Genomic DNA, 18,991 nt, shown 5'->3' on the forward strand with positions numbered 1-18,991 from the left:
GTCCCAAGTGCTAGGAACACAGATGTGTGTCACCATGCCCAACCTCCCACTGTTCTCCATTGAAACTGATAGCCCTGTCCACTCCTGCACCCATGTGTGTTTGGGGAGCTTGTAGTTGGAGCTCCGTTGCCCGCTGCGTTCTTAGCCTCTGGTGACTGGGGCCTCTGCTGGCTCCGTGGTAACCCTGTACTCTCCTCCAGCTGACAGGGAGTTCATCGAGGGCCGCCGGAGGGCCCTGAAGCGCTTCATCAACCTGGTGGCCCGGCACCCGCCCTTCTCAGAGGACGTGCTGCTCAAGCTCTTCCTCTCCTTCAGTGGCTCCGTAAGTGTGCCCCGCAGGCTCCCGTCCCGGGGGGAGTCCTGGGGCCCGAAACTCCTGCTGCAGTCTTTTCTTTCTATGAGACCTGGTCTAACACTCAGGCTGGCCTAGTTTGGGCTCACAGTAGAGGCAATCCTCCTGTCTCAGCTTCCCATGTGCTGGGAGCCCTTGAACCTATGTTTCTCCTCCTGTCACCTGCCCTTGTTTGAATGTCCAGAGCATATTTGAGATGGACAGCATCAGCATCATCTTTTTTTCCTTTCCTTTCCTTTCCTTCCTTCCTTCCTTCCTTTCTTTCTTTCTTTCTTTCTTTTCAGACTAGTCAAGTGCAGTAGTGAGAAGGGGGAAAGGTGTAGAACAGTTCATCTGTAACTGACTGTGAACAATCAATTGTGATAACTCACTACCTTCAGACCAGCCTTTTTCTTTTTTTCTTTTTCTTTCTCTCTCTTTTTTTAATTTTTTTAATTTTTAAAAAAAATTTTTTGAGACAGTGTTTCTCTGTGATAACCTTGGCTGTCCTGGGCTCACTTTGTAGACAAAGCTGGCCTCAAACTCAGAGATCTGCCTACCTCTGCCTCCCGAGTGCTGGGATTAAAGGTGTGCGCCACCACAGCTGTGTGACATGGAGGCTTTGTGTACCTCTGGCCATGGTCCACTGGAGATAGAAGCTTGTCTTTTGTGGGGCTGTGGTTGAGTCTAGGGCCTGTGTTAGGAATCAGGGCCTGGTCTTCTCTACATAGCACTGTTTCCAGGTATGAGCCCAAGGGTTTTTAACTGTATATGGAAGGTTCTGCCAGCCGTTCTTGGCAAGCAGGCTCTGTGATGGGTGGGCAGAACGGGAGGAAAACTTCTGTTTGAATGGGCACTTGGGGCCTTCCAAGCCTTGCCTAGCTTTAGGGCAGGGCAGAAAACATGGGGTAGTCAGGAGTCAGCACAGTTTGTTTTGTGAGCGTGTGTGTGTGTGTGTGTGTGTGTGTGTGTGTGTGTGTGTGTCTATGTATATGTGAGTATTTGTATTTGTGTCTGTGTGTGTGCATACTGACTCTAGAGGAGGATGTCAGGTGTCCTGTTTATTTTTCTTCACCTTACTGTCTAGAGACAGGCTCTTTCAGGGGACCTGGAGCCAGGCTGGTAGGCAGCAAGCCCAGCCATCCTCTGTCCCTACTTCTTACAATACTGGAGTTACAGGTACCAGTGGCCTTTTACATGGATGCTGAACTCACACCCTCATGCTTTAGCAGCAAACACTTATCCACTGAGCCATCGCCCAGCCCAGCCCAGCCCAGCCCAGCCTTTGTACTTGATTTTACTTCCCCAAGGGCAGCTGGCCTGTTTGGGAAGGTACCAGGCTTTCACTAGGTGACACTCCTGGGTAGCTCTCCACCCATAGTGGGTAGTGTCTGTGCTTACAGCCTTGCTTGTTTGTTTTTGTGGTGCTGCCTTCTGACCTTGAGCCTCATGTATGGCAGATACCTGACAGCTCTCTAGTGAGGCTCACCTAACCCTAGTGTGGCCTTCCAGCCTGGAGCACATTGCTGAATTCCAGAGCAGGAGTCAGGGTGGAGCCAGGAAGCTACCTGCACTCCAGATAGTCCAGGCAGAGGACTAGAAGTCAGGTGTGGAGGATACGGCTCTCCTTATGGTGACAGGATGGTGTCATGTCTGTCTGTCCATGGATAGTGTGTGTCTGTAATGTCCCTGATCCTCAGTTAGTTTCTTTCTTTCTTTCTTTCTTTCTTTCTCTTTTTTTTTGTAAAAGAGAATTAGAAATTATCTTTAAGCCAGGTGTGGTAGCATATGCCTTTAATCCTAGCACTTGGAAGGCAGAGGCAGGCGGATCTCTGTGAGTTCGAGGCCAGCCTGGTCTACAAAGTGAGTTTCAGGACAGCCAGGGCTGCACAGAGGAACTCTATCTCAATAAATACATAAATACATAAATAAATAAAAGAAATGGTCTTTAAGCTTCTCCACACAGGTTCGGCTGCCCACTGTGTGTTTCTCTGTTTCCCAGGTAGCTGCCTACTTTGAAGGCATAGCGTTGCCATTTGAGGCCTCCACTTGGGGCCACATGTCAGAGCCTGGCCTGAGACTGAGTTCCCGGTTACCTTTCCTTCCCCACCAGCCGTCCCTGAGGTCTATGGATCCCTAATCCCTAAGGTCTGTTCACAGGATGCAGTCTCTCCCCACCCACTGCTGCTTGGAGTCTGAAGGGTCTCATGGCCCTCATGGCCTGTGTCCATGCTGAGCCGCCTGCTGTAGGTGGAACCTCTGAGAGGGGCCTTACTGTGCTTTAGAGGCGGAGCACGGCTGTGCTGCTGTCCTGTCAGGCTTCTTCTTACAGCGTAACCCTAAGGAGAGTCTGTAAGACAGCAAAGAGATTCTAGAATGCCGGTAGACCAGCAAATGCACTGTTCCTCTTCAGAAGGGACTGCATTTTTTTTTTTAATGGTTTTTTCGTTTGTTTGTTTCTTTCTCTTGGAGACAGGGACTGGAACTCTGAGTGATCTCTCTGCTTCAAGCTCCTGAGTTCTGGGATTGCAGACATGCACCATCACACCAACTTCCTGAAGAAGCTTACATTTGTCTGTTTTCTTCTGTTTTAATAGTGTGTGTACACATGCCTGTGGTGTCTGTGTGTAGTGTGTGTGCAGGTGTGGATGCCTGTGTGCATGCATGCAGGCTGAAGGAGGACATCTGGACTCCTGCTCTGTCACTCCCTGCCTTACTCCTTTGAGACAGCGTCTCTTACTGCACCCGGAGTTATGCTGGCAGCCAGAAAGCCCCGCCATCCTGTCTCCATTCCCCAGGGCTGGGTTACAGGCATCAGAGGCGACACTGGGCTTCTTACCTGGGTTCTGGGGATTCTGAATTAGGTCCTCACGCTTGAGTAGCAAGTGCTCTTACCCAATAACCATCTCCCCAGCCTCACTTTCTTGAGACGGGGTCTGTTGTGTAGCCCAGCCCGGCCTGGAACCCTCCGTCTCCGGCTGTGGTCTCCCCAGGCTTAGCTGTCGTGGTGGCTGGGCTCCTAATGAGTCGCTTGCCTCAGCTGCGGGTCATTGCAGGCAGGGGAGGGTGACGTTGTGTCTTTCTTCTTTCAGGATGTTCAACACAAGCTCAAGGAGGCAGCCCAGTGCACAGGGGATGAATTCACGAACTGTAAGCTGGCTCCTAGGGCCAAGGTAGTTTTCTGATTTTGGGTCTTCTTCCCCTCTTAAGCAGAGGAACGGTAGTGCTAACTCTTGATGCCCCTCACCACGCCTCTGTTGGGTGGCAGGGACCGTGTCATCATCCTCCACCTGCCCTTGTTGGACCCCCTGGCAGCAGGGTTTGCCCTGTAGCAGATGAGCAGACAGGCTCCAGGATGTCCTCTCTGAGAGTAAGCTGAAGGCCACTGTTTCTTTTCTTTCCACCCTTTCCCAGGACTTCCTCCCAGGTGACATCCAGAATCAGTTTGCCATGAGCCGGGAACTGATCCGGAATGTCTACAACAGCTTCTACAAGCTCCGAGACAGAGCCGAGCGGATCGCGTCCCGGGCCATTGACAACGCTGCTGATCTTCTCATTTTCGGGAAGGAGCTCAGGCATGTGGAGGCTGTAGGGACTGTGGCATAAGTGAGGTGGGGGGTGGGGGGCGGGGCAAGAGAAAGCAGTGTTTGAGGAGTTACGCAGAGCGCTGGGGCCCTTACACACACATCTCCCACAGTTGCTCATACAGTGGTCATCTTGGTACTTTTCACACTGCTGTGAGAAATACCTGACAATAGCAACTTAAGGAAGGAAAGCGGGTTGGTTCTGGCCCACAGTCTAAGGGTGCACAGTCCATCATGGCAGGAAGGCATGGCGGCAGGAGCAGAAGGCAGCTACTCACATGGCATCCACAGTCGGAAGCAGAGAGAGATGAAAGAGGGGGCCTAGCATGGTGCTCCTTTTTATTCAGTCTTGGACCCCACACCAGGGAATGGCGCTACCCTCCTCTGTGGGTCGTCTCATCTCAGTTAACCCAATCTAGAAACCTCCTCATAGACATACATCCCCCATGTTGACAATATTAATCTGCACAAATGTTTAAAAAAAAAAACCAAAAACTTGTTTAGCTGGGTATGGTGGTGCACACCTATAATCCCAGTACTCAGGAGGCAGAGGCAGGAGGATCTCTGTGAATTCGAGGCCAGCCTGGTCTACAAAGTGAGTCCTTGTCTCAAAAAAATAAAAACAACAAACCTTGTTTGCCTTATCAAGAGCAGCCACTGGCCGACCAAGTTTCCCTTATGGGCTATATATAGAAAGAACCGTGCTTCTGCAGCGCGCAGGCCTTGGGGGCTTAGCAGAAGCAGTGATGTCCTGGGTCTAGAGTGGGGCCTGAGACTCCGCCTCCCTCACCCACTTCACACATCCCCACTGAACCTCCCGAGAGGTTTGAGCCTCATGGGAACGCACATCTAGGGAAGGGGCAGGCAGGTGAGTGTGTGTTCTCTCCCTGCAGTGCTTTAGGCTCCGACACCACCCCTCTGCCCTCCTGGGCTGCCCTGCACCTCAGCACGTGGGGCTCCCTGAAGCAAGCGCTCAAGGGCCTGTCGGTGGAGTTCGCGCTGCTTGCAGACAAGGCTGCGCAGCAGGTGAGTGTCTTTCTTCTCCACAGGTCCCTTGTCCCAGAACACGCCGTGCTGTGTGGTGGGGCACCTTCCAATTAGCCTGGCCTAACCCTGAGCTCTGTGTAGCTGACCTCGCTTCTCTGAGCGGACACTGCCTGTGCCCATCTGTTCTGGGTGGCTCCCCCTGAGCCATTTATGTTTCTGAGAAGGCTGCTAGTGACTGAAACAGATTTGAGTCCTTGTCCCCAGCCCTGGCATTGCTAAGGTTAAATAGATCCGTCCTTGGCACTTGCAGTTTGCTTCTGGCTGGGCCACAGAGTTCCCATCGTGCCGGCTTGTGCTTGGCAAGCAGTGACTTAACCCAGTGGAATAATAACTAAGCACTCAGTACTCCAAGAGACTCTCAGAAGATGCCGTGCTGTGTGTGCAGGAGCTGTGCCTATTGTTAAACTGATTATGTATTTGTTGTCCTGTGGGGTGAACCCAGGGCCTTCCTTGTATGTATCAGACAGGTGCTGTACCACTGAGCCACACCTCAGCCCAACACTGGAGGGTTCTACACTGAGTTGCCTCTTTTCCTTCCTTCCTTCCTTCCTTCCTTCCTTCCTTCCTTCCTTCCTTCTCTTTTGTCATCATTGCTGGTGAGTTAAGGTCTCACTAAGTTTTCTACCCTTGAATTTGTAATCCTCCTGCATTAGTCTCCTGAGTAGCTGGCACTGCCTGTCTGGGATGCCACTCCAGCTGTGGTTTTAAATAAGTTAATATGCTTGCTGAAGCTTTGTTCCCTGCTCAGGATGGAAACATTTTAGTTGTGCGTCTTGAGTGATCCACCTGCTGGGGACTTGGGGGCTTTTCTTGATAAAGGCTGGATGCTCAGGTGCCCATGAGGTTTCCCATGAGGGAATTTGACCGCTTTGCTTGTGTGGGAAGTCCCCAATTTTCTTCCTTTTCTGCTCCCAGAGCTGGTGTATTCCCTTTAGAAATGTGCCTATGTTTTTCTACTTGTAAGCAATGCATGTATGTTAGTTCATGTGTCCACGAGGGGAACCAGGTATTGCAGTCAGGTGGCCAAAGATATGAAAAGGCAGGTAACTGAAATGGCATGAATTGTATAGGGATGAGCCTCTGAGGGAAAGGGCAGCCCAGTCACTGAGCTAGGAATGTCAGGATTTGAGACATTGTGTTCACATGTGTCGGGGGCTGGAGAGATGGCTCAGAGCTTAAGGGCACTGACAGCTCCTCCACAGGTCCTGAGTTCAATTCCAAGCAACCACATGATGGCTCACAACCATCTATAATGTGATCTGATGGCGTCTTCTGGCCTGCAGGTGTATTCATAATAATAAATAAATCTTTTTAAAAAAAGACCGTGACGCCGGGTGGTGGTGGCGCACGCCTTTAATCCCAGCACTCGGGAGGCAGAGGCAGGCGGATCGCTGTGAGTTCAAGGCCAGCCTGGTCTACAAAGTTAGTCCAGGACAGGCAAGGCTACACAGAGAAACCTTGTCTCGAAAAACCAAAAAAAAAAAAGACTGTGTTCACATGTGTCTGGAGGTCAGGAGACAACTTCACAGGTCATTCTCAAGGATGGCACCCACCTCCTTTGAGACAGGGTTACTCATAGTCCTGGAGGTCACCAATTAAGCTAGACTTAGCTGTCCTGTCCATCAAGCCCCAGGGATGCTCATGTCTCCAGTGCCCTGCGCTGGAGTCCAACCCAGAACCACTGTGCCCTGAATTTTCATGTGAATGCTGAGGTTTGAACTTGGGTCTTCATCCTTGCAAGAGCAATGCTTCACACCACAATGTCTCTCCAACCGTTAATGTTTTAATTAAAAAAAAATCTTATGTATGTGTCTATATGTGTACATGCACATATATGCAAGTGCTCAAAGAAGCCAGAAGAGGGTGTCAGATCCTCTGGAGCTTGAATTTCAGTAGGTTGTGAGCCACCTTGTTGTAAGTCACCTTATGTAGGTGCTGGAACAGAGACCATGCCCTCTGTGAGAGCAGCGAGTGCTTTTGTCAATGAGCCATCTCTCCAGTCCTCCAGTTTTTTACTTTCCACTTATTTATGGTATGGGAGGTGTGCGTGTGTGTCACAGTGCACGTGTGGTGGTCAGAGGCCAACTATAGGAGTTGGCTCTCCCTACCACACAGGTCCTCCTGAGGGCTGGTGGTAAGTGTCTTCGCCTCCTCGCCAGCTCTCCAGCTCTCTTACTCACTGTTAGTTTATTCCTTCCCACTCTAAGTGTCCCTTTTCTTTTTAAAAAATATTTATTTATTTATTATTTTATACAATATTCTGCCCGCACGTGTGCTTGCCTGTCAGAAGAGGGCACCAGATCTCATTGTAGATGGTTGCGAGCCACCATGTGGTTGCTGGGAATTGAACTCAGGACCTTTGGAAGAACAGACAGTGCTCTTAACCTCTGAGCCATCTCTCCAGCCCTTAACTGTCCCTTTTCAAGGTAGGGAGGGCCAAGAATTGAGGTGTCAGGGCTTGGGCAGGGTCTGTGCTTTGTAATTTGTGTACCATGACGTCGCTGTAGTAACTTTGGTCCTTGGACCCCAGTGTCCCCAATGGTTAGATATGAGGGTCAAGCTAGATCATAAGCACAACTTCCATGCTTTTTACTTTTTTGTTTGTGTGCATGTGCATGGGTGTACATGGTGCATGTGTGGGGTTCAGAGGACAACTTTGGAGAGCTGCCTTTCCTTCCCCCTTCTTGAAGCAGGGTGGTCACCTCAGAGCTTCCAGGTGCTGTTCTGTTTCTGTGGCTTCCCACCGAGCATAGAGAGCTGTGAAGCTGCTTGTCACAGAGACCGGTCAGGTCTCTCTATAGTCAGTGGGAAGCCTCAGGCCATGGGCTGGGGTTCTGCAGGTCATAGGGCGGCTATCTCTGTAGGTTCCCAGGGCCTTCCTGATTCAGCCGCCTGTGCCTCCATCTAGGAGCTGGTGCTTCCGGAGCTCTGGGTGGGGGAGGAGTAGCTTGAGGCTCCTCTGCCCAGCCCTGTGCTTCTTTGACATTTTCGAGTTCCCTATTGAAACAACTTAGAGGGGGGCATGTGCTGCTTCCTGAATATTCCTCCACTCCTTATGTTGAAGTTAATGGAATTTTGTTTTGCTTAGTTTGGGGGTGCCATCTTAGACTTTTGGGGGGTGAGTTCTCACTTTGTTCCTGAAACTGGCTTGCCTCTGTCTCCTGAGTGCTGGGATTGCAGGTATGTGTCAGCATGGCCAGCGTGGTGTGTGTGTATGTGTGCATAGGACCGAAGAGGGTGGCAGAAGTCTTAATTCATCCTGCACTGTTCCCTTGAAACAGGGTCTCTCACTGGGCATGATAGTGCACACCTTTAATCCCAGCACTTAGAAGGCAGAGGCAGGTGGATTGCTGTGAGTTCAAGGCCAGCCTGGTCTACAAATCGAGTCCAGGACTGCCAAGGCTACACAGAGAAACCCTGTCTTGAAAAACCAAAAGAAAAGGAAAGAAAAAAAAAAAAGGAAAGGAAACAGGAGTGAGGCAGGTGGCCAACAAGCCCCTCCTGTCTCTGCCTCACAGCATCTGGTTACAGTTATGCATGTGGCTATGCCCAGCTATACATGAGCGCTGGGATTTGAACCTGGGTCCTTGGACTTGTCTAGTAAGTGCTCTTACCTTTTGGGCAGTCAACGAATGGCTCCAGCCCCTCTGCTGTGTCTTTTTTAAAGTCATGTGCTTGGATGGTCAGGGTCTCGTGCACAGATGGGATGTGGTGGCCAGTGAGCCAGGGAGGAAGAACCAGAATCCTGTTTCCTACTGTAGAGGGGAAAGCCCCAGCCTGTAAGCTAGGACAGGGAGACTGCGCCAGCTGCTGGTTCCCTTTCTTGTGCTTTTTTATTGTTTTCATTACTGTGTGCGTGGTGTATGCATGAGGGTACATTTGTGTGGAAGCTAGGTGTGTTATATCATGTGTCTTTGTACACTGCTCATCTTATCTTTTTTAATTTTAAAAATTGATTTGTTTTATGTGTATGGATGTTTGGCCTGTATGTCTGTCTGTGAACCATGTGCGTGCCTAGTACCCACAGAGGCCAAAAGGGAGGGATCTCATGGGACTGAAGTTACAGCCAGTTGTGTGCTGCCATGTTGGTGCTGGGAATTGAACCCAAGCTGTTTGGAAGAGCACAGAGTGCTCTTAACTGTTGCACTCTCTCCAGCCCCTCCATCTTTTTTCTTTTTAAGATATTTATTTAGCCGGGCATGGTGGCTCGTGCCTTTAGTCCGAGCACTCAGGGAGGCAGAGGCAGGCGGATCGCTGTGAGCTCGAGACCAGAGTGGTCTACAAAGCGAGTCTGTAACAATTAGACTACACAAAGAAACCCTGTCTCAAAAAACAAAAACAAACAAAAGAGTTATTTGTTTGTTAGCTGGCTTGAGACAGTGTCTCACTGTACATCCTTGGCTGACAGGGATCAGCCTGCCTCTGCTCTTGAATTTGCTACCATACCTGGCTCCCATCTTGTTTCTTGTTTTCTGTTTTTGTTTTTGTTTTTTTGAGGTAGAGTCTTCTCACTGAACCTGGTGCTCTCCAGTTCAGCTAGATAGATAGCAAACAAGCCCTGGAGCTCCTGGGCTTCCACCCAGCTCAGGGGTTACCTTTTTTTTTTTTTTAAAGATCTATTTCTTTATTATATATAAGAATTCTGCCCACATGTATGCCTGCACACCCGATCTCATTACAGATGGTTATAATCTACCATGTGGTTGCTGGGAATTTAACTCAGGACCTTTGGAAGAACAGACAGTGCTCTTAACCTCTGAGCCATCTCTCCAGCCCTGCTCAGGGGTTACCTTAAGCGTGGCATCATGCCTGGCTTTGTGTGAGTGCTGGGAATCCGAACTCAGGCCCTCACATTGGCGTGGCAAGCACTTGCTGTCTGAGCCGTTTCTCCAAGCTTCTCTTCCTAACTGGAACGCCTTTGGCTCACCGGTTAATTTCCTTGCTATTTTGTATCAGAACTGGCTGCAGGTGTGGGATTGAATGCCTGGGAGCCTCCTGATGAGTGGACTCAAGCTTGGGGGGACATCCGAGAGTCCACTCAAGGTGGCCATATCCAGCTCAATCCAGTTCCTGCGTTTCTGTGAAAATGCCTTCATTTTCTCCCAGTCTTCCGCCGCCTCTTCCCACGTGATTCTTCTTGCACTTGTCAGTGTATGGCTCCTGGGGTGAGCATCTCTCTCGGCTACAGCTGGAGTGCTAGGAGCCTCAGGCACTGTTGGCTGGGACACGTGTACACACGCGTGAGCAGAATGCACATGGCTGTCAGTGTGTCCTAGAGTGCTTTTACTGCATGTGTGTCGGAGGCCAGGCAGCATCTGGGCCGTTGTTGCTTGTTCTTGTCCCCAGGGTGCTATGGTTGAGTTACGGCACTGGGCTTTCCTTTTTCATCAACAGATGCACTAACAGGGCTGTCTGTGTCCGTCTACTCGTCACAGCTGTCATGTTGCCTGTATATAAAGTCCTGAGCCTGTATCCTCTGTCCCATGCTCCCCTGCTTTGGCTTCCAGCATGGCTCTTCCTTTATCCTGTGCTACCTGGAAGTACCAGACTGTCTGGGTTCACGACTCCACTCAGGCCTCTCCCGTATCCTCTTTCCTGACCTCTTTCCCTGTCGTTTACATGCCTCCCCCCCCCCCCCCCCCCGCCCCCAGCATCCTTCCTCCACCTGTCTCCCCTTTGGACACGCATAGCTTCAAACAGAAGCTGTTAAGTGTTGGGCAGAGCTGCTGGGCCAGCATGAAGTGTGGCTCTGTGGTGCCTGTGAGACACTGCACATGGGGTGCCCAAAGGAGACCTGTCAGGAGCGGAGTCCCTGCCGCCCTGTCCCATACCCGCCAGGCTTGAGGGCATGTCTGCCTCGACCTCAGTGTTCTGTGTGGGAAACTGAGTCCTCCTGAAGCCTGGGCTAGCGGCTCAGTGTGGAGAGCTGCAAGGTGATGGTTGAGGAGTGAGCTTGCCAGGGGATGCTGGGTCCTGGGTGCTGCCTGCTGGCTAACTCATCCTTGTTCCTAGGGTAAAAAGGAAGAGAACGATGTGGTGGAGAAGCTGAACCTCTTCTTGGATTTGCTGCAGTCCTACAAAGTGAGTCTCCACTGTTTCTATGTGGCACGACCGTGGGGTGGTTGTAGATCCGTGTGAGGTGGAGGCTGTGCAGGGAAGGGACCGGCCACTGGGCGGTTTTGTTTGCTGTGTAGTAGTGTCTGTTCCCCGAGGTGAAGCACTGCAGAGCGAGAGGATGCCACCCACCTGTGTCCACTGGTGAGGTTAGGGTACCTCACAGGTGGTACACCCTAAAGTATAGTCTCACTCTCCATTCAGTCTTCGCCTCTTACTTAATCTTGGGGAGCTTCTATTTGTCTCCCCATCCTCCGTGAGTGAGTGTTAGCAGATCTGACCTCCTGAGGAGCTCATGTGAGGCGTCATAGCCGCTCTGTTTCAAGATGGCGGTGGTCACATCTGACCAGAGGGAAACTGCCTGCCTGCCTGTGGGTGCCCTGGGCTCAGGGCACCTGCTAGCACCCCAGGACTCTCCCAAGTTGAAGTGGAGGTGCGCAGTGTGTGGTAGAAACCAAGATGCGTGAGTATGTGTGACTGTCAGGCTCTCTGTAACTGGCTGGGGGCCTGGGCCTCCCTCACACAGGGGGCTTTGCTGCTTCTCATGGCTGAGGGTTCCAGGAAGCCAGGCTGAGCCTGCAGCTGAAGCGACTTTCAGAGTGTCCAGTGTCCATGATGGGTGGATTGCTTTGTGGAGCCAGAGACACCTTTACTTCTCAAGAGCTCCAGAGGCGCTGGCCCAGAGCCTACAGGGAATGTTTTGGGAGAGTTTGCTTTGCTGACTGGGATGGTAGTACATGGCTTCCGCTGTTCAGGGGCTTGTGTTTCCTGCTTGCACCACCATGCCTGGACTCCTGTTAGGTTCTGACTGGGGTTAGGGCCACACCAATTGATGCCAATATGTCTTCTTTCTTGGGCGCACTGTCCTGCCATCAGTGTGAGAGGTTTGGGGCTGCCTCAGGACCCTGGACTATACAGATCCCTCCCTCGGGGCCTGGGGCAGTGCAGTTGCCCATGCAGACTCACCTGAGCCAGATAGGATCTGAATGGGGCTTGGCTCTGACCCAGAGTGTGAGTGTAACTGTCCTTCTCATTTTAATTACTTTAATTTGTATGTCTGCGGGGTGCGCGTGTGCAGAGGTCAGAGAACAACTTGCTTTCCAGGTCTTGCTTTCCAACAGGTGGGTCCTGAGACTTGAACTCAGGTCATCAGGCTTGGCAGCAAGTGCCTTTACCCACAAAGCCATCTTGCTTCCCCAAACCCCACCCCCACCCCCACCCCACCCCCAGCCCCAGCCTGGACTCTTTCTGAAGAGGAAAAGCTAGTCTTCCTCCTCAGGGTCCTGATTGCGTACTGCCAGTCAGCAGGAGCCCTCGTCCTGGCTGCTTCTGCTCTCCCCTTGGCGTACTTTTCCCTTTCGGATGGGAGGTGAGGGCTGCGTGAAGGTCTCCAGATCCTTCAGGGTTTGCTGCAGAAGACTGAGCGTGCCTCTCGCCCTGCAGGACCTGTGTGAGCGGCACGAGAAGGGTGTGCTTCACAAGCACCAGCGGGCACTGCACAAGTACGGCCTGATGAAGAGGCAGATGATGAGCGCCGCGCATGGCCGAGAGCCCGAGTCCGTGGAGCAGCTGGAGTCACGGATCGTGGAGGTGAGCAGCAGGCAGGCGTCAGGAAGCAGCTGTGGGTTGCAGGTGGTGCGGCATCTGGACTCGCTCCGTCAGCTGGCTCCTGCTGGTTAGCTGGGGTTGTTGTGGCTGTGCACGTCAGGGGTCAGGGCCGGGGGTGTGGTAGAGGTGGGAGCTGTCCCAGGGTGCTCTGCGGCTGTGTGCCTGGCCTCGCGTTTCCTTGGTGTTCACTCCTGTGGACGTGAGGACAGGGTCCAGCGCCTGGGCCCAAAGCAGATGCTCTGTCCCACATCTGAGGGCCCTGTGCACAGATCGGCTCTCTGCTTGCAGCAGGAGACTGTGATCCAGACGATGGAGCTCCGAAACTACTTCTCCCTGTACTGCCTGCACCAGGAGACGCAGCTCGTCCATGTCTACCTGCCTCTCACCTCGCACATCCTGGGGGCCTTTGTGAACTCCCAGATCCAAGGGCACAAGGAGGTGAGCCAACCCCACCTCCCCTTTCCCCGTCCCCGTCGTCACTGATGCCATCCTGTCCTCAGTTGCCTGGCCTTTAGCCTGCACCAGTGACCTTGAGATTGGAGTTGATAACCCAGTGGCCTGACCCTAGTTCTTCCAGCCTCTTGTGTGGCCAGAATGGTGGCACCAAAGATTTGTGAGCTGGACTGGAAAGACGTCAGGAAGTTCGTTCTTTTAGAAGAGCTCTGGGAGCCGGAAAAAGCATGTAGAATCTCTGAGCCCTACAACCGAGGGAACAGGTGGGGGCAGTTAGGCTGGCTGGGAACACTTTGCACTGCAGAGGACTTTTCCTGGAAGCTCCTTGTCAGCTGCCTCTAAGTGTAGCTTGGGTGATGGGGTGCTGAGAGCCCCTGGATGCTTGCCCTGTGCCTGAAGTCCTGAGACCTCAGCTCCTGTCTTCCGCTCTTGTTCGCTTTCCCCGGTGGTGACAGAGGCAGCAGTTTGAAGATGGTGCCTGCCTAGCTTCTTTGTTGTGTGATTTTTTTTGGGGGGGGGAGGGGGCTTTCAAACCAATGCCCCCAAACTGGGGTGGTAACAGTCCAATTAATGATTCATTGAGGTTCATTGGGATGAGTAAAATTAGCTCTTTGGGGTTTACTTACTGAGTGGTGGATGTTTACAGAGAGCTGCACTTCCCTCCTAAGTTACCGACTCCCCAGCCACTAAGACCCTATTTTAAACCTTTAAAAATTACCCAGGCTTGCTGGGCAGTGGTGCACGCCTTTAATCCCAGCACTAGGGAGACAGAGGCAGGTTGGTCTCTGTGAGTTCGAGGCCAGCCTGGTCTACAAAGCGAATCCAGGACAGCCAAGACTACACAGAAAGACCCTGTCTTGAAAAACAAAAAAACCAAAAACAAACAAAAATAAATTATTGAGGCTGGGTGTGGTGGCACACACCTTTAATCCCAGCACTTGGGAGGCAGAGGCAGGCAGATCTCAGTGAGTTCGAGGCCAGCCTGTTCTACAAAGCCAGTCCAGGACAGCCAGGGCTACACAGAGAAAGAAACCCTGTTTCAAAAAAAAAAATTGTTCATAGTTTATGTGTATGCATGAGATTATGTATATCACATGGGTGAAGGGGCCCATAGGGGCCAGAAGAGAGTGTCAGATCCCCTGGAACTGCAGTTACATCTGGTTATGAGCCACCTGATGTGGGTCCTGGGAACCAAACTCCAGTGTTCTGCAAGAGCAGCAACTGCTCATAACTTCTGAGACAGGAGGATCTTACTATGTAGCTAGACCGGGCTGGCTTTGAAGGCATGTACCACCACAGCCAAGAGCCCTTTTCTACCTTTGTTGTTGTTTTTACTGTTCTATGCACATGTTGTGTGTATGGATGTTTGCATGGGCACATACATGTGTGCAAGAGCAAATATTGGTGCATGTGTGTGGAGGTCACGGGTTGATGTGGGTAGTCTTTCTGCGTCGGTCCCTGCTTTATATATTGAGGCAGAGTTGCAGTTCCCTGAACCCAGAGTTCACTGATTCTGCTAGGCTAACTAGCCAGGTGGCTCAGGTGGCTTCTGTCTCCTTTTTGGGCTGCCACACCTACTTGATGTTTACTTGGGTGCTGGGCTTCTGAGCGCCAGACTTCTGATATATGTAGTGTCACTTTACCCGCTGTGCCATCCCCTCAGCCCTCTGAAGTGCTTACTTTACATGGCTCCAAGTTTACAGTGGAATCTGGCTTCAGAGCACTAATGTCAAAGGAGCAGAAGTGACCACCAGCTCAGGCAACATCGTTACATTCAGAGCCTGTGGCAGTTACGCATCTGCCCCTGTGCTGTCAGGATTCTGCTGGCCAAGAGAATGCTATCCAGCCTTGAGAGGGTCAGCCTGGCATATGACTAACCGGTGGCTTGCTGCAAGATGAGCGACTCTGCTTAGGATTTGGAGGGCTCATCTGATCACATCTGCTTTTCTAGCCTGTGTAGGTGGGTCCCCCACGCCCTGCCCACAAACACACACCTATCTTCCCTAGCTGGACTCCTTTGGTTTTTCTAAGTGACTCTGGGGGCTCCTGCTGGCTATGGGAGCCTCCTCTCCCTCCAAAAGGGCAGTTGGCTGTTCTACATCGGTTACAGGGACTGAACTCAGGTCATCAGGTTGGCAGCGAGCATCTTTACCTGCCAAGCCATCTTGAAGGCCACACCTTGATGTTTTGGTATCCTGCCTCAGCCTCCTCAGTGCTGGGATGCTAAGCACTTGCTATACACCTGACTTCTGTGCTGCTGGGTGTCACGGTTATAGACAGATACAGCCATCCCTGCCTGGCAGCATCTGTCTGGGCTCTGTGATGGGTGATGGGCAGAAGCTGGACTCATTGCAGCTGGTTCCTCCCGCCAGGGACCACTCAGATGTAGGCCAGGGGGCACTAGCTTGTGCTTTTGCAGGGATACATGGTGGCTGGACTGTCTACATTGGGTGAGAAGTCACAGTGGCTCAAGGCAGAAATTCTGTTCTGCTACAGTTCCTGGTACTTGACCTGCTCAGTAGCTTTCACAGCAACCAGGCCAGTAGACTACTAAGTGGGTAGAGAGCTTGCCTGGTATGCACAGAGCCTAGGATTCCATCCCCAGTACTGCATGTGCCAGCTATAGTGGTGCCCATCTATAATCCTGGTGTTCAGAAGATGGGCACGGGAAGATTAGGAGTTCAGGGTCATCCTATATTATATAGCAGTTATTAAATTTCTTTTTTTTTTGTATGGGGTGCTGAGGATCAAACTTGGGGTCTCATGCATGTTTATTAAGATAGCCCCTTTCTTTCTTTCTCTCTTTCTTTCTCTCTTTCTTTCTCTCTTTCTTTCTCTCTTTCTTTCTCTCTTTCTTTCTCTCTTTCTTTCTTTCTTTCTTTCTTTCTTTCTTTCTTTCTTTCTTTCTTTCTTTCTTTCTTTCTTTCTTTCTCTGCCTCCTAAGTGCTGGGATTAAAGGTGTGCACCATCACGCCCGGCCCCCCTTTTCTTTTTTAAAATTTATTTATTATGTATATGGTATTCTGCCTGAATGTACACTTGCACGCCAGAAGAGGGCAGCAGATCTCACTATAGATGATAGGAGCCACCATGTGGTTGCTGGGAATTGAACTCAGGACCTTTGGAAGAACAGACAGTGCTCTTAACCTCTGAGCCATCTCTTCAGCCCAAGCTAACTCTTAACTCTGAACTATATCCCAGCCCTGTTTTTGATTTTTTTGGGCTATGCATCCCAGGCTAGCCTAGAACTTGCAATCCCCCTGTCTTTGCCTCTGGAAGGTGGGCCAACATTCAGGGTGTTGGTGTGGTTTGCCTCCCCTTTCAGAAGCTCTGGCTGTGGAGCCTGGTGTGTGAGGGAGTGTGATGTGAGTGCCGTCCTGTTCATGCTACCAGACGACAAAGAATGGCAAGTGGCCTGTCGTGGAGCAGGTTGTGGCCGCCCACCTCACCTCCCCTTCTTCCTCTTGCAGATGAGCAAGGTATGGAATGACCTGAAGCCGAAGCTCAGCTGCCTCTTTGTTGGACCTCACAGCGTGTTGACGCCACCGCGCTCCCCGCAGGAGGACGGCGTGTGTCCCCACTAGTGGCACGGCCCACAACAGAGCTCCCTGTGGCCTCACTAAAACCTCTTTGCAAACAGTGTGTCCCCTGGCTGATTCCCTCCAGGCGGCAGCCGTGGCCCTGAGCTGCCTGTGGGCTGTGCTGGTGGTCTATGTGTCTCCCTGCTCCGTGGCCCGTGGGAGATGAGGGCGCTTGGGAATGGATTGTGCCCTACAGTGCTAAGGGCCTTTTGTACGTAGCAAGCGGTGTCTGGAGGAGTGTGAAAGGGTCACTGAGTGCTGGGGGAGCCTAGGGGTTAACCTAGCAGCAAAGAAGTTGGAGGACAGGTCTGCCAGAACTGCCTGGCAAGGAGCTGGTCGGTCACTGAGGGTGGCAATGTGACTATAGGCTGGGGCCTGCAGACATTCTGGGAGTATTCCAGGCCAGGCGGGAGCTACGCGTGCAGCGGTTTGGTGCTGTGGAGGACATATTTCACTCCAGTGCTATCCATGGAGCCCTGGTCCAAGGCCTCTCGAGGTCCACAGTGGATGAGGGCTTAGGATACTTTTGTGTGTTGGGGTTATGGAGGGTGGGGGTGAGGAGGGATTGTGGAGGAACACTGAAGATGGGCGTTCCTGTTGGGTGCCCAGGCTGTCTGGCAGCAGGTTCCACCTGGATGTGAGCGGTTTCCTACACCGGCCCCCCTCTCCTGCCTCTGTGCTCTAGGGCCCCCGAGCCTGGCAGTAGAGCCTGTCTTTTCTCACATAGTCACTCTCTGACTGGGCTGTGGGTGCCTGACTCCAAACTTGAGTTCCACTCTCTGGGTAGAGGAACCAAAAGTCCATGTACCCTTCTGCCGCACCACAGCCATGAAAGATGGAGAAGCTCAAATATCACCAAATCTCCCCCCCTGCTTTTCCCTTCTCCTGGCCTGAGTGGGGCCCAGCTTTAGCCTTAACTGGACAGTCCGGGGGGCCAGCCGAGTAGGAGTGAAGGGAACAGTGCCTTTGGGTGCTCCCTACTTGGTATTAGCCTGCCTGGCTGAAGACGCTGGGCGGGTGGCAGGGCTCTGGGCACTGCTGTGTGGACTCTGGGTTAAGGGAGTCAGGAAGCTGGTGCTGTGGGTTCGGCTCGATGAATGAAGCACTTTATGGACTGCGGGAATCAGTTACTGCCACACCCAATAAACTGGAAGTGTTTACAGATGGTTTCCATGCTGCAGTCTCTCTCTGTAAACCCCCACATTCATGCTCGAATGTCTCTTGGAAACTCAAGGCTTAAGTTCTGGGATGGGCAGTTGCCCCTAGCCTGGTGGTCCCTGTTGGGGGAGTGTTGTATGGCAGCTTCCTAGATACAGCTTCCTCCTTGACGTAGGCTCCTCAGACCCATCTTTAAAGTACACAAACCTTAAAATCTGGAAACGTGATTCACAGGGTCCCTCCCTTATGACAGTTGCTAAGGGGAGGAGTTTTCAGTCCTAGCCCGTGCTACCATTTAAGGAGTCCCTGCTCCTGTGAGCTGAGCTCTCACCCATACCCCTGTAAGTACCCCAAGTACTTACACACGAAGTACTAAGTACACACGAAGTCAGACTCAGCAGAATCATTTCTTTGATCGTCTTTGGTGCTGGATTAGTTGAGTTCATTTTCTGTTGCTGTGATAAAATTCCCCAACAAAAGAAATACAGTAGGGAGCTGGATGTGGTGGCACATGCGCCTGTAATCCCAGCACTCGGGAAGCAGAGGCAGGCGGATCTCGAGTTTGATGCCAGCCTGGTCTACAAAGTGAGTCTGGGACAGCCAGGACCACACAGAGAAACCCTGTCTCAGAGAGCAAAACAAAACAATAACAACAAAAAGAAATACAGTGGGAAAGGGTTTAACTCATAGTCTGCCAGTTTTGGGGAGCAGAGGATTGTAGTTTGAGCCAGCTGGAGTGCTCAGCTTGCTCTCTCCACTCTCAAATTGTTGAGGATCTCCTCCCATGGGGAGGGTACCCAGCAGAACCCCAGGCATGCCCACAGCCCATCCTGAGCTGGACGGCCCCTCTGTGAGATGCTCCTCCCAGGTGATTCTAAAGCACATCACCTGACATTTAAAGCTGACATCCCAGGGGCTGGAGAGGTGGCTCAGCGGTTACGAGCACCTGCTGTTCTTCCAGAGGACCCGAGTTCAGCTCCTAGGACCCACATCGGGTTGCTCACAGTGTCCTGTGAGTTCAGCTCCAGTGGCATGGCCCTCTGACTTCCGTGCTCCCCGTCCTTCTGTGATCACCCCACCCCATGCCCTAATGAAACACGAATCCAAGAGGGGGG

The 18,991-nt window shown here is 51.9% G+C and overlaps 1 protein-coding gene across 2 annotated transcripts in view; it reads left to right on the forward strand.

Moving 5' to 3' along the window:
- The window catches only part of SNX8 (sorting nexin 8), a 49,478-nt gene extending 32,704 nt beyond the window's left edge, over nucleotides 1-16,774 (forward strand). The window contains exons 4-11 of one of the 2 annotated variants that reach the window (XM_084761265.1): nucleotides 201-322; nucleotides 3,424-3,504; nucleotides 3,746-3,906; nucleotides 4,809-4,941; nucleotides 10,975-11,043; nucleotides 12,520-12,666; nucleotides 12,973-13,122; nucleotides 16,608-16,774. In XM_084761265.1, the coding sequence (XP_084617391.1) occupies nucleotides 201-322; nucleotides 3,424-3,504; nucleotides 3,746-3,906; nucleotides 4,809-4,941; nucleotides 10,975-11,043; nucleotides 12,520-12,666; nucleotides 12,973-13,122; nucleotides 16,608-16,721 (977 nt within the window). In that variant the 3' untranslated portion in view covers nucleotides 16,722-16,774. The remainder of the gene's footprint in view (nucleotides 1-200; nucleotides 323-3,423; nucleotides 3,505-3,745; nucleotides 3,907-4,808; nucleotides 4,942-10,974; nucleotides 11,044-12,519; nucleotides 12,667-12,972; nucleotides 13,123-16,607) is intronic. The other variant, XM_084761266.1, reaches the window with a different exon arrangement.
- Nucleotides 16,775-18,991: the final 2,217 nt, after the last annotated feature.

The sequence above is a fragment of the Acomys minous genome (genome assembly GCF_964271855.1).
Source record: "Acomys minous genome assembly, chromosome: 16".
In the NCBI taxonomy this organism is placed as follows: domain Eukaryota; kingdom Metazoa; phylum Chordata; class Mammalia; order Rodentia; family Muridae; genus Acomys; species Acomys minous.